Genomic DNA, 13,282 nt, shown 5'->3' on the forward strand with positions numbered 1-13,282 from the left:
TTTTCTTTCCCTATGGTCTTTGCATCATTGTTCCTTATTTAAATTGAAACTTAAAAAGCTTTGGAGGAAGCTTTTCATAACTACATAGTCACTATATCATGTTGCCCAGTTTAATTCTGTTCATTATTACTCACTGAAATTGTCTTTTCATCTTTCTGCTTCTCTGCACTAGGATGTCAGTTTCATAAGTGCAAGGATCTTCTTTGTCTTGTTCTCTGCTGTATTTCTAGAACCTGCAACAATGATTAGCACATAATTGGTGTTGTATAAATATTTGTCAAGTGAATAAATAAAAGAATATAATCAATTTTCTGTCATCTTACCAGTAAAAACATGTTTCCTGCTTCAGGGTATATTCAAGTAAAATGCATGGCTTTCTCTCCACAGGGAGAAGCGGTACGTCTATCTAGACAGTTACCCATGTACTTATCAAAAGAAGACATCCAAGACATTATCTACAGAATGAAGAACCAGTTTGGAAATGAAATTAAAGGGTGTGTTCATGGTCGCCCCTTTTTTCATCATTTAACTAGTCTTGCTGAAGCTACATGATTAAATATGTTTAAGACAATTTGTTTTTGTTGACATCGATATGGTTGTAAAATTATGAGTCAGTTTTCAAACCATCTTTGTACTGTCATGCGTTAAATTGTTTTATAAGTGAGGATTCACTGGCCTGTTTGTATATTGAAAAAAATTTCCAAAACTGTAGAAAACTTAAATAAACTAATATAGACTATTAATTCATTTTATTCTCAGGAACCAACCTTCATAATACTTACTGGTTGTAAATTCCTAATTGAGAAATACTTAATATTTTTCAATGGTTGATTTACCAGATCCTGTGGAGTGAACTGTATCTACCTAATTTGTATGTTGAAGCCCTAACTCCCATTGTGATGGTATATGGAAATGGTCCTTTTGGGGACGTAATTAAGTTTAGATGGAGTCATGAGGGTAGGGCCTTTGTGGTAGGATGCATGCCCTTATAAGAAGAGATACCAGAGAGTTCATTTATTTTTTTTTCCTTCCCTCCTGGCTCCCCTGCCATGTTAGGATTGAGAAAAAACGTGGCCCTCTATGATTGAGGAATAGAACTCTCACCAGAAACCATGTTGGTACCTTGACCTTGGACTTGTAGACTTCAGAACTGTGAGAAAATAAGTGTCTATTATGCTTTTAAGCCACCAATCTAGTATTTTTGGGGGGGGGGGGTTTGTTTGTTTTGTCTTTTTGCCATTTCTTGGGCCACTCCCGCAGAATATGGGAGGTTCCCAGGCTAGGGGTCTAATCGGAGCTGTAGCTGCCAGCCTACGTCAGAGCCACAGCAACGTGGGATCCGAGCCTCGTCTGCGACCTACACCACAGCTCACGGCAACGGCAGTGATCCTTAACCCACTGAGCAAGGGCAGGAACCGAACCCGCAACCTCATGGTTCCTAGTCGGATTCGTTAACTACTGAGCCATGACGGGAACTCCCAAATCTAGTATTTTCTTATGGCAACCTAAGCTAAAACATGAGGTCAGTCCTGTGGAGGGGGAAATCATAGTCTTAGCTGGCGTATCTGACAGAATTTAGCAAACTTGTATAAAGGAGGATAGACAGGGAGTGGAGAAAAGTGAGAAAATGAAATTCAGAGGATAAAGATAAACATAGCTTCAAAAATCCTGCTGTTTATCTCTCTTTGGGGGGTAACAGTTAAGAAGTTACATTATCATATGGAAATTATTGGATTCTGGGATCAAAATTTGTCAAAACAGGGGAAGATCCAGACTTTTAACAAAATTTAGATTGAGTGTTCATTGTCCATGTGTCCCTTCAAAAGCCAGAGCACACAAGTCCACCAAAATACTTAGTTTACAAGTTGAAACATGATTTTTATGCTGGATACAGTGTCTTCACACTTACAATACCTGTAATTTTCAAGAGTTTTTAAATTTTTAAGACCCTGTGTTAAGAGGAACAAATTGTGATACCTAGAATTCTGCCTGTAGCCACAACTTTTATCCTTTGTCCTGTTTCCATCAACTTAAATACTGGAGGTTTTGTTCCCATTATTTCCTTTAACAATTTTGGGCCTCTCTGGGAAACACTTACAGAAGTAATCTTTTTTAATTTACTGAGTAAATTGAGGAAAGAGATTCATAGAGATATAGAGAATAACAAAATTTGCATCATTTTGACCAGTCCTAAGCAAAATTTGGGATTCATTTACTAGTTGATAAAGTCTATTGTTAAGAGGTCCTGCAACATCTTCTTAGATGAATAAGCTCATTTTGCTTGCTTTTTTTTTTTTTTTTTTTCCAGTCCTGGATCCTGCCAAATCAGGTTAGTAGTTATGACAGCAGGTATTTATCACATATTTGCTAGATACACTGTGCTCTCACCTTGTATGATCTCAATCTTCACAACAGATTTGTAGGTACTATTGAGACTCTAATCCCATAGCTCTTTATCATTTTCATACTGCTTGCCATGAGAAATAGGCCTTACATGTTAGGGTCAACCTAAGTATTTGGGCAAAAGAAGAAAATTGTAAAACAATCCCTGACTCTGAACCCTAAGGAATGCTTGAGCAGATTTGAGATGCTGCGTATTGCTAATTGCCTGGTGGCCGGGATCTGGGCGGTTCGCTAAGGCCCCGCCCCCTGGTTCGGAGGAGGGCGTGGAAGCTCACCCCCGGCCCACGCCCCTGACAGACACTGGTAGCAGTAGCAGGCACCCACACGGACAAGACGGCTGGAGCTAGCGGCAGCGACGGCAAAGCCCTGGCTCCCAGGACTGAGGTAACAGCCGCTGCAGTTTGGGAAGCCGGCACTGGGCATTTTAAGAGTGTGGCAAGGGGATCTGGAAGGAAAGGAAAGCTTCACTTCAAACTGCCAATTTTTCTCAGTAGGTTGCAGCTTGGCCGGGAAGGAGGATTCAGAGGCTCTTAAACTGCTTAACTCTTAAAACTGCCCTTCAGACCCAAGGGCTTTGCTTAGGATCCCAGCCTCAGCTGTAACACAGGGGTGGCGCCAAAGCCATGTGGAGGTGAGGCCTAAAGTCTCCTTTGGATGGACCTTTGCCTTGTGGGTATCCGTGTGTGGTCCCTCAATGCCTAAGAAGTTTCAAATATGTAATGTACTGAAAAATGTTAAACCCGAAATCTGATGGACAGATTTTGTTGTTATTTTCATTGGCTATGTGATTCTCTACGATCTTATCTAGATTTTGTGGCTTCAGATTGTAGGAATTGCAGTCCCTTCCACTGCAGCCTACATTTCTTAATTGGAGACTCAAGGTTGACCCAGTAATTAAAAGCCAGTTGCCAAGCAAACTAAAATACCAATGAGTAAGGTATTTAAATAAACTAATTTTGTTCTTGGAATTGGAACATTCTAGATTAATTCGGGCAAACCAGTGTGCATAGATTCAAAGTTGTTAAAAAGAATCCTTGAGGTGATATAATCCAACCAATTTTACAGGTAAGACCATAGAACCCAAAATAATTGTGATTTGCTTGAGTGCCCACGGCCAATATAGTACTCTTATCAGTTCCACTTCAAATGTTGATGTTAACATAAAGGGTAAATACTGAAAGAAAAATCATACATTTTATTGCAAAATCAAAGAGTGACTCACGATTGTCAACCACTTCTCTTCATAAGCATGAATAATTAAGAATGATCTGTTAATTTATGCTAGATCTTTTGGCTGATCTCACCTAAACTTTAGACATTTTTAATCTTCAAAACCTTCATTATTTCCAGTAATGCTAGCAACACACCACTGAACTCTCACTACTGTTGCCTTGAGATTTTTCTCTGATTGCCTGTTTTTTTATTGCACTTTATTCTTCCTTAAACCACTACAAATAAATCAAAATCCCTTTCTCTAGTTTTTAAAATCCTGTTCCAGTGGTTATGAGATTTAGCCTCACTTGGGGAACCACTGCCTTGTCCTGTATCACAGTTCCCCTAGAAATCTCAGATTCTTTTCTTCTTTCTCTTTTTATGGCCGCTTCTGTGGTATATGGAATTTCCCAGGCTAGGGATTGAAACAGAGCTGCAGCTGCCAGCCTATGCCACAGCAATGCCAGATCCTTAACCCACTGAGTGAGGCTAGAGGTCGAACGCACATCCTCACAGACACTATGTTGAGTTAATCCACTGAGCCACAACAAGAACTCCTCAGGTCCATTTCTTTTAGCACATATTTTTTTTATCTCTGCATTCAAGATGCTAAACTTGACCCCAAAATGTAGTTATTTCTAACATTCTGTAATTTGGGGTTTTTTCTACTTTGTCTTGAATATTCATTAGCAGGGCCTGGAATGACCTATTTTCAGTTAATTACCACCATGTTATTATGGACCATATTTAACTACTTCTGAAGAAGCCCACTTTTTCCATAAAATCTTTTAAAACTAATCATTGTGATGGGAGAGTAGATTTCTTCCAGCCTACTCAAATTGCACTCTGAATCACTCTAACTCCCTCATCTCTACTTAAGTTGTATATTCTCTTAATTATTTATTCAGTGACACTGAGTACAATACTCAATGCTGAGCACAGAATGTGGAGAAAAGACATCCCTTGCCCTCCAGTGGAGAAAAACTATTGTGATATAATATGTGTTATGAAGATATATAGTATGTACTATGCAAGTATAGGGGGGGTGCCCACTCCCAACTTGGAAACAATTGTAAAAGAAAACAATGAACTGAATCTTAAGGAATTATCCAGAAGAAAGAAAAGGGTATTTCAGACAGGAGGAATAGCGTGTGCCAGTATTATTTGTGAGTGCGAGGAATTCTGCATTGCTGGATATTGAGATGTAAATAGAAATTAGATTAGAATAATAGTACCTTGATTATATAGGGTTTCATAGGCTTGTAAGGATTTAGTAGACTTTATCCCAAGGACTGTGGGAAACCAGAAAAGTTTTTAAGCAAGGTAACACATTAAGGTTTAGCAGACTTTGGAGTTCCCATAGTTGCTCAGTGGTTAATGAATCCGACTAGGAACCATGAGGTTGCGGGTTTGATCCCTGGCCTTGCTCAGTGGGTTAAAGATCCGGCGTTGCCATGAGCTGTGGTGTAGGCCAGCGGCTACAGCTCCGATTCGACCCCTACCCTGGGAACCTCCATATGCTGCAGGAGCAGCCCTAGAAAAGACAAAAAAAAAAAAAAGTTTAGCACACTTTAACCAAGTTAAAAGCAGAAAAAGTTAACAGGCTTCTTGAGAATTCAAACAATGTGAGTGATATATCCATACAAAAAGAGATGACAGCTCTGTGGTAACAAATAGAGAAAAGTCTATTTCAATTTTGAGGCCCTCATAGCCTGTGGGGATTTCAGTTTAGATTCTCTAGGATGATGTCACAACAGCATTAAAGTAGGAAAAGAATGTGTCTCTTCATTTGGCTTTTTTTTTTTTTTAGGGCTGCACCTGAGGCACGTGGAAGTTCCCAGGCTAGGGGGCTAGGGATCAAATCAGAGCTGTAACCGCTGGCCCACACTACAACCAAGCAATGTGGGATCCGAGCCTCATCTGCGACCTACACCACAGCTCATAGCAATGCCAGATCCCCAACCCACTGAGTGAGGCCAGGGATCGAACCTGTGCCCTCATGAATACTACGCTGAGCCTCTACAGAAACTCCACATTTGGCTTATTTGTGATGGTAATATATAACTGAAAGAATGGAGAGTTACTTGCCTTTCTTGTCTACACAATAATTCCGTATGATTTCAGCTAATCCATTTGTGTTCCTTACTCAAATTATTCAGTGGGTTTTTTTTTAACGATTAAATCTGGTGCTTAAATTCTAATCTGGGCTTATATGAGATGCTTTTTGGAAACCAACCTAAAGTTTCCTTAAAGGAAATAGTTTTGTCTATAAAGGACTTAAATATTCACATATAATTTTCCAGATAACATGTACATACAGATAATAAAGTAATGGCTGGAAAATTTTAAATTATCTTAATGTTGAACTTATTTGATTTTTTAAGAACTTTCTCATAGGCATTTTAATTATGTTTTGTGATTAGATCATAGAAATGAATGATGAATTAAGAAGCAGGCAAGAAATTGTGAATGAATTGAACATACTTTTGGAAGAAAATGGTATGTTTTCAAGTTATTTTTTTTCTTTAAAAAGGACATTTTTGTTTCTAAATCTGCTTTCATTTTAACTAAAGACATTGGTAAATTATAGCAAGTTAACTTGCAGGATGATGCTATTCTGCCTAAAAATATATTTTAACTAATTAATAATAATAGTGAAAAAAATGTCCATGTGTCTTTACATGTAAATGGCTAAATGTATATAACATACTTATTATCTACTTTGAAGTTCTTGGCACTTTTCTGGATCTTTTCTTCTTAGCTTCCCTAGACATGCTAAAAAACACAGATCAGACACTTTCTCCAATACATAGTGATGATCCATGATGTCCTAGATAAAAACAAGATTAAGTCAAGAATCTCCACACATGCAGTTTCTAATTTGTCAAAGGTTTTATAGGAACAATCGGGTTTTAGCTGTTTTTTCTATTTAAAACCCAAGTGAAATACACAATCCCTCTGCCCTCAAAGTTTAAGAAGATTACTTTATGCTTTCTAGATTTCTTCAGATGACAAGTTTAAGGCTACTCAGTATATACCGTACAGTCAGCCCTCAGTATGTGCAGGTTCTATATCCATAGATTCAACCAACCATGAATCAAAAATATTTGGAAAAAAAAATTCCAGAAAACTCCAAAAAGCAAAACTTGAATTTGCTGTACACCAACAACTATTTGTATAACATTTACATTGTATTTACAAAGTATTTACATTGTTTTAGATATTATAAGTAATCTAGAGATGACTTAAAATGTACAGGAAGATCCGTTTAGGTTATATGCAAATTCTATGCCATATTATATAAGAATAAGGTACTTGAGCATCTTTGGATTTGGGGATCTGTGGGAAGTCCTGGAATCAGTCCCCCACAGATAGCAAGGGAGGACCATTATGCGTATGGCCTAAGTCAGCACTTCTCAAATTTTAATGTGCATATGAATCTCCTAGGCATCTTGTTAAAATACATGTCTGATTCAGTAGGTCTGGGGTAGGGTCTAATAGTCTGCATTTCTAACAGATTCCTAGTCTCTACTGGTTCAGAAATGATACTTGGATTAACAAGCGTGCACATAATTCTTTGGCCAAATGCTAGATTTTTGAAGTAAAATACAGATACATTTTTAATCCAAACATAATGAAAATCAAATAATCAGAATTAAGATTGTGTTTATGGCACTCCATTCTCATTAGGAAGTCAGATTTAGGTTTTCATTTATTTATTGCTTTTTAGGGCTGCACCTGTGGCAAATGGAAGTTCCCAGGCTAGGGGTCAGATCAGAGCTGCAGCTGCTGGCCTACGCCATAGCCGCAGCAATGTAGGATCCAAGTTGCATCTTCGACCTACACCACAACTCATGGCAACACCACATCACTAACCCACTGAGCGAGGCCAGGGATCGAACCCACATCTTTGTGGATACTAGTTAGATTAGTTTCCACTGCACCACCATGGGAAATCCCTGGGTTTTCATTTCTTTATAAAGAAGCTGGATTTATATAGTTGTCCCTTGGTATCTGTAGGGGGTGTGGGGATGTGAGAATATACCAAAATCCAAGGATGCTCAAGTCCCATAGTGCACCTCCATTATCACAGATATGGAGCCCACTAATGCTAAGGTCCCAAATAAGTGTACCCACACAGTTCAAACCTGTGTTGTTCATGGGTCAACCATATTCTCAAGATATTACTGAGGTGGCTGGCTCCAATATGACCACCATCAACTGTTCCTTTTTTTTTTTTTTTCTTCGTCTTTTAGGGCCACACTTGTGGCATATGGAGGAACCCAGGCTAGGGGTTGAATCAGAGCTGTAACTGCTGGCCTACACCACAGCCACAGTAACTCAAGATCCGAGCCACATCTGCGACCTACACCACAGCTCACAGCAACACCAGATCCTTAACCCACTAAGCAAGGCCAGGGAATGAACCCGTTTCCTCATGGGTTCGTTACCACGGAGCCATGATGGAAACTCCAACTCTTCCTCTCTTACACACACAAGCCATCCCCCCATTAAGAGATGAAGTCCACTCCCTTGAATCTGGGCTAATTTAGGATTACTTTGATCATTAATTAGATTATAACAGAAGTGAGGCTATATGCCTTCCAAGGAGAAGTCACAGAAGCCATGCAGCTTTCCTCCTGGCTCTCTTGAAACTTTCTCTGAAGTCAGTCTACCCTGAGTCTGCAATTATGTGAAAAGTACAAGCTGGCCAGGTGAAGAGGCCATATGGAGAAAGAGATGCTTAACTAATTGGTTCCCAGTTGTTCAGCTATCCTAATCAGGTGCCAGACATTGAATGAAGACTCATTTAGATGATTCTAGCTTCAGCTGCCATCTAATTATATGAGGAACCCTAAGTGAGAATTGCTGGGCAGAACTCATCAATCACCAGACCATGAAAGATAAATTAAGCAAGTTTTGAGGAGGTTTGTTATGCAGAGATAGATGGAGAGAACATTTATTTACATTATGGTAACTCGAGCAGTTTTATTATTGAAATGTCATGTTGATCTTCCAGAAATTATCAGTATAAAAGTTGCCAAGAGGCAACCACCAACTGGTTCTTGGTATCTATAAGCTTATTTTTTATTTGTTTCGAGATTCCACATATAAGAGATATCATACGCTTTTTGTCTTTCTTTGACTTATCTCTCTTAACATAATGCCCTCGAAGTCTGTCCAGGTCCCTTGTCTCATATGGCAGGATTTTATTGCCATGGCTGAATAATATTCCATTGCATTTAAATACTACGTCTTTTTTATTCATTCATCCGTTGATGGACACTTAGGTCATCTCCATATTTTGGTTATTGTAAGTAATGCTGCAGTGAACATAAAGGTCCCATATACCTTTTTGAATTAGTATTTTCATTTTCTTCATATAAATACCCAGAAGCAAAATTGCTGAATCATATGGTAATTCTACTTTTAATTTTTTGAGAAACCTTCATAATCTTTTCCACAGCAATTGCACCAGTTAATATTCTCACAGTGCACAAGGGTTCCCTTTTCTCCACATTCTCAACAAACTTGTTATTTCTTCTTATCATTTTGGTAATAGCCATTTTAACAGGTGTGAGGTGATATTTTGGTTTTGATTTGCAGTTACCTGATGATTGATGACACAGAGCATATTATCATGTACCTGTTGGCCATCTGTGTGTCCTCTTTGAAAAAACATCTATTCATATCTTCTGCCTACTTTTTAATCAGATTTTTTTTTCTGTTGAGTTGCAGTTATTTTTTCCCATTAGTAGATTGTCTTTTAATTTGTTGATAATTCCCTTTGCTATGCAGAAGCTTTTTAGTTTGATGTGGTTCCACTTGTTGATATTTGCTTTTGTTATTTTACATTTAGTATCAAATTGCCAAGACCTATGTCAAGGAGCTTATTTTAAGCCTGTGATTTATTGTACAAGTTTTATGGTTTCGGGTCTTATGTTCAAGTGTTTAATCTATTTTGAGTTAATTTTTGTATGTGGTGTAAGTTAGTGATCCAGTATCAATCTTTTGCATGTGACTGTCCAATTTTCCCAATCCATTTATTCAAGAGATTATCCTTTCCCCATTGTATATTTTTGGCTCCTCCATCATAAGTTAATTTGCCATATATGTGTAGGTTTATTTCTGTGCTGTTCTGTTTCATTGATCAATGTGCCTGTTTTATGCCAATACATGCTGTTTTAATTACTGTTCTTTGTAATATATTTTGAAACAAGGGAGCATGATGCTTCAAGCTTGTTCTTTCTCAAGATTGCTTTGGCTATCCAGGGTCTTTGGTGCTTCCATACAAATTTTGTTTGTTTTTTGTGAAAAAACCACTGGAATTTTTATAGAGATTGCATTGATTTTTTTTGTATTGCTTTGGGTAATATAGGCATTTTAACAATATTAATTATTCCAATCCAAAGCAGTAGTATGGTTATTTTACAATATTAATTCTTCCAGTCCTTGAGCATGAAAGATTTTTCCATTTGCTTGTGTCTTTCTCAATTTCTTTCATTAATGTCTTGTAGTTTTTAATATATGTATGTCTTTTGCCTCCTTCATTAAATTTAATCCTCAGTAGTTTATTCTTTTGCTACATTATAAATAGGATTGTTTTCTTAATTCCTCTGTTCACTATAAGTATAAAGAAAATGGTTGTTTTCAGACTGTAATTTGCTGAATTAGTTTATTCATATCAAGAGTTTTTTGGTGGGGATCTTTAGGATTTGCTGCATATAGTATCAGTTATTTGCAAGCAGTGACAGTTTTTCAATTCCTCCTTCCAATTTGGATTCCTTTTTTTTTCTTTTCCTTCTCTGTATGGCTAGAACTGCCAATACTAAGTTAAACAAAAGTGGCAAGAGTGGGCATCCTTATCTTGTTGCTGATTTTCAAGAAAAACTTTTAGCTTTTAACCATCCATTTATTAACTGGGGTTTGTCTTGTATAGCTTTTGTTGTTTTTGTTTTGTTTTTTGTTTTTGAGATATGTTCCCTCTAAACCCACTTGTTGAGAGGTTTTATCATAAATGGATGTTGAATATTGTCAAAAGCTTTTTCCACATCTATTGAGATAGCCATATTATTTTTATCCTTTGTTTTGTTAATATAGTATATCACATTGGCTGACTTGTGGATTCTGAACCATCCTTGCATTCCTGGAATAAATTCCACCTGATCATGGCACATTATCTTTTTAATGTATTGTTGAATATGGTTTGCTAATATTTTGTTGAAGATTTTTGCCTCTGTATTCATCAGAGATATGAGCCTGTAATTTTCTATTTTTGTACAGTCTCTGTCTGGTTTTGGAATCAGGATGATGTTGGTAGAATAAGTTTGGAAGCATTCATTCCTCTTCAATTTTTTGGAATACTTTGAGGAAAAGTATTAACTTTCTTTAAGTGTTGGGCAGAATTTATCTGTGAAGCCATCTTGTTCTGGACTTTGTTTATTGGAAGTTTTTGATAAACTGATTCAGTTTCATTACTGATAATCAGTTTGTTCAGATTTTCTATTTCTACCTGATTCAGTCTTGGAAAATTGTATGTTTCTGGGAATTTATCCATTTCTTCTAGGTTATCCAATTTGTTGGCATATATTTCATAGTGGTCTTATGATTCTTTGTATTTCCATGGTTATCACTTATAACTTCTTTTTCATTTCTGATCTTATTTGGGCATTTTCCCTTTTTTCTTGATGAGTCTGGCCAAAGTTTTATCAATTTTGTTTATCTTTTCAAAGAATCAGCTGTGTTAATTTCATTGCTCTTTCCTATTGTCTCTTTTAGTCTCTGTTTTATTTATGTATGCTCTAATCTTTGTTATTTCTTCTTCTGCTAACCTTAGGCTTCATTTGTTCTTGTTCTTTGAGGTGTAAAGGTAGATTGTTTATTTGAGACTTTGTTTCTTGAAGAAGACTTTTATTACTATGAACCTCCTTAGAACTGCTTTTGTTGCATCCCATAAAATTTGATACATTACTTTTCTGTTCCATTTGTTATCAAGGTATTTTTTTATTTCTCTTTTGATTTTTTTTTTGTGACCCAATGGTTTTTCAGTAGAATGTTATTTAATCCCCACATACTTGTGATTTTTCTAGTTTGTATCATACCATTGTGCTTGGAAAATATGCTCAATATGATTTCAGTCCTCTTAAATTTGTTAAGACTTATTTCGTGATCTATCTATCATATGATCTAGCTTGGAAGATGGTCCTTGTGCACTTAAGAGGAATATATAATCTGTTGCTTTTCGATGGAATATTCTGATCTAACATATTATTTAAGGCCAATGTTTTCTTTCTGATTTTCTGTCTGGAACGATCTATCCGTTGGTGTAAGTGGGGTATTAAAGACCTCTACTATATTGTATCACTATTAGCTTCTCCCTCTAGGTCTGTTAATATCTGCTTTATGTGTTTAGGTGCCAGTGTGGACCGCATACATATTTGCAAATGCTCTAATCATCTTGTTGGACTACTCCTTTTATTATGTATGTATTAACTTCTTTGTCTCTTATTATAGTCTTTGCTTTTAAATTTATTTTAGCGCCTTCCTAGTGTGGTGGACAGTGCATCAGTCTCATAAAATCTGTTTTGGATTGATTTAAGTGTAGCTATTCTAGTTTTATTTTGGTTTCCATTTGCATGGAATATCTTTTTCCATCCTTTCACTTTTAGTCTGAGTGTGTCCTTACTCTGAAGTGTGTCTCTTATAGGCAGCACAGAAATGGGTATTGGTTTTTTTATCCATTCATCCACTCTATGTCTTTTAAATGGAAAATTAAGTCCATTTACATTCAGAGTAATTATTGATAGGAATGTGCCTATTTCAATCTTGTTCATTGTTTTCTAACTGTTTTGTAGTTCCTCTTTGTTCCTTTCTTCTTCTCTACTTTTCCTTTGTGGTTTGGTGACTCTCTTTAGTGATATGCTATATTCCTTTCTTTTTTTTAAAATAGATTTTATTTTTTAGATAAGTTTAGGTTTACAGCAAAATTGAGTGAAGGTACAGTGATTACCTATACATTCTATACCCTTACATCTGCAATGTCTCCCTCATTCTCAGCTTCCCCCCACCAGAGTGGCTTATTTGTTCCAACTGATGAATCTACATTGATACATCATTATCACCACCCAAGGCCATAGATTAATTAGGATTCATTCTGGGTGTGTATGTCCTTTCTCTTTGTGTGTGTGTTTACTATAGGTTTTGCATTGTAGTTACCATAAGGGCTTACACATAACAACTTATATCTATAACAGTGTATTTTAAGATGATAACAAATTTTAGTCCCATTCTAAAGCTCAAAGTTTTTACTATCCTCCTGCCTCCATGTTGTATATTTTTGGTGTCACATTTTTACATCTTTTTATCCTGTGGCTGTGGCATAGGCTGGCAGCTACAGCTCCAGTTCAACCCCTAGCCCCAGGTCTTCCATATGCTGCAGGTGTAGCCCTTAAAAAAAAAAGGTTTGGAGAGGCTGGGACACAATCTTGTCATCACCCTCACCCCCAGTGTGATGATACACACCTGGGGGGAACTCACAACCCAGAGCTTCTCCCTGAGGAGAAAGGATTCAAACCCAAAGTGGATTCCCTAACTTTTTTTTTAAACAGCCAAACCTGTGGCATATGGAAGTTCCTGGGCTAGGGGCTGAATTGGAACTGCAGCTGCC

General features: G+C 37.1%; 1 protein-coding gene across 1 annotated transcript in view; it reads left to right on the forward strand.

Annotated features, from left to right (window-relative positions):
* PMS1 (PMS1 homolog 1, mismatch repair system component) overlaps nt 1-747 on the forward strand; it is a 121,294-nt gene extending 120,547 nt beyond the window's left edge. The window contains 1 exon segment of the mRNA XM_047773055.1: nt 388-747. Within this exon segment, the coding sequence (XP_047629011.1) occupies nt 388-552 (165 nt within the window). The 3' untranslated portion in view covers nt 553-747.
* The last annotated feature ends 12,535 nt before the right edge of the window (nt 748-13,282 follow it).

This window comes from Phacochoerus africanus, chromosome 3 (genome assembly GCF_016906955.1).
Source record: "Phacochoerus africanus isolate WHEZ1 chromosome 3, ROS_Pafr_v1, whole genome shotgun sequence".
Classification (NCBI taxonomy): domain Eukaryota; kingdom Metazoa; phylum Chordata; class Mammalia; order Artiodactyla; family Suidae; genus Phacochoerus; species Phacochoerus africanus.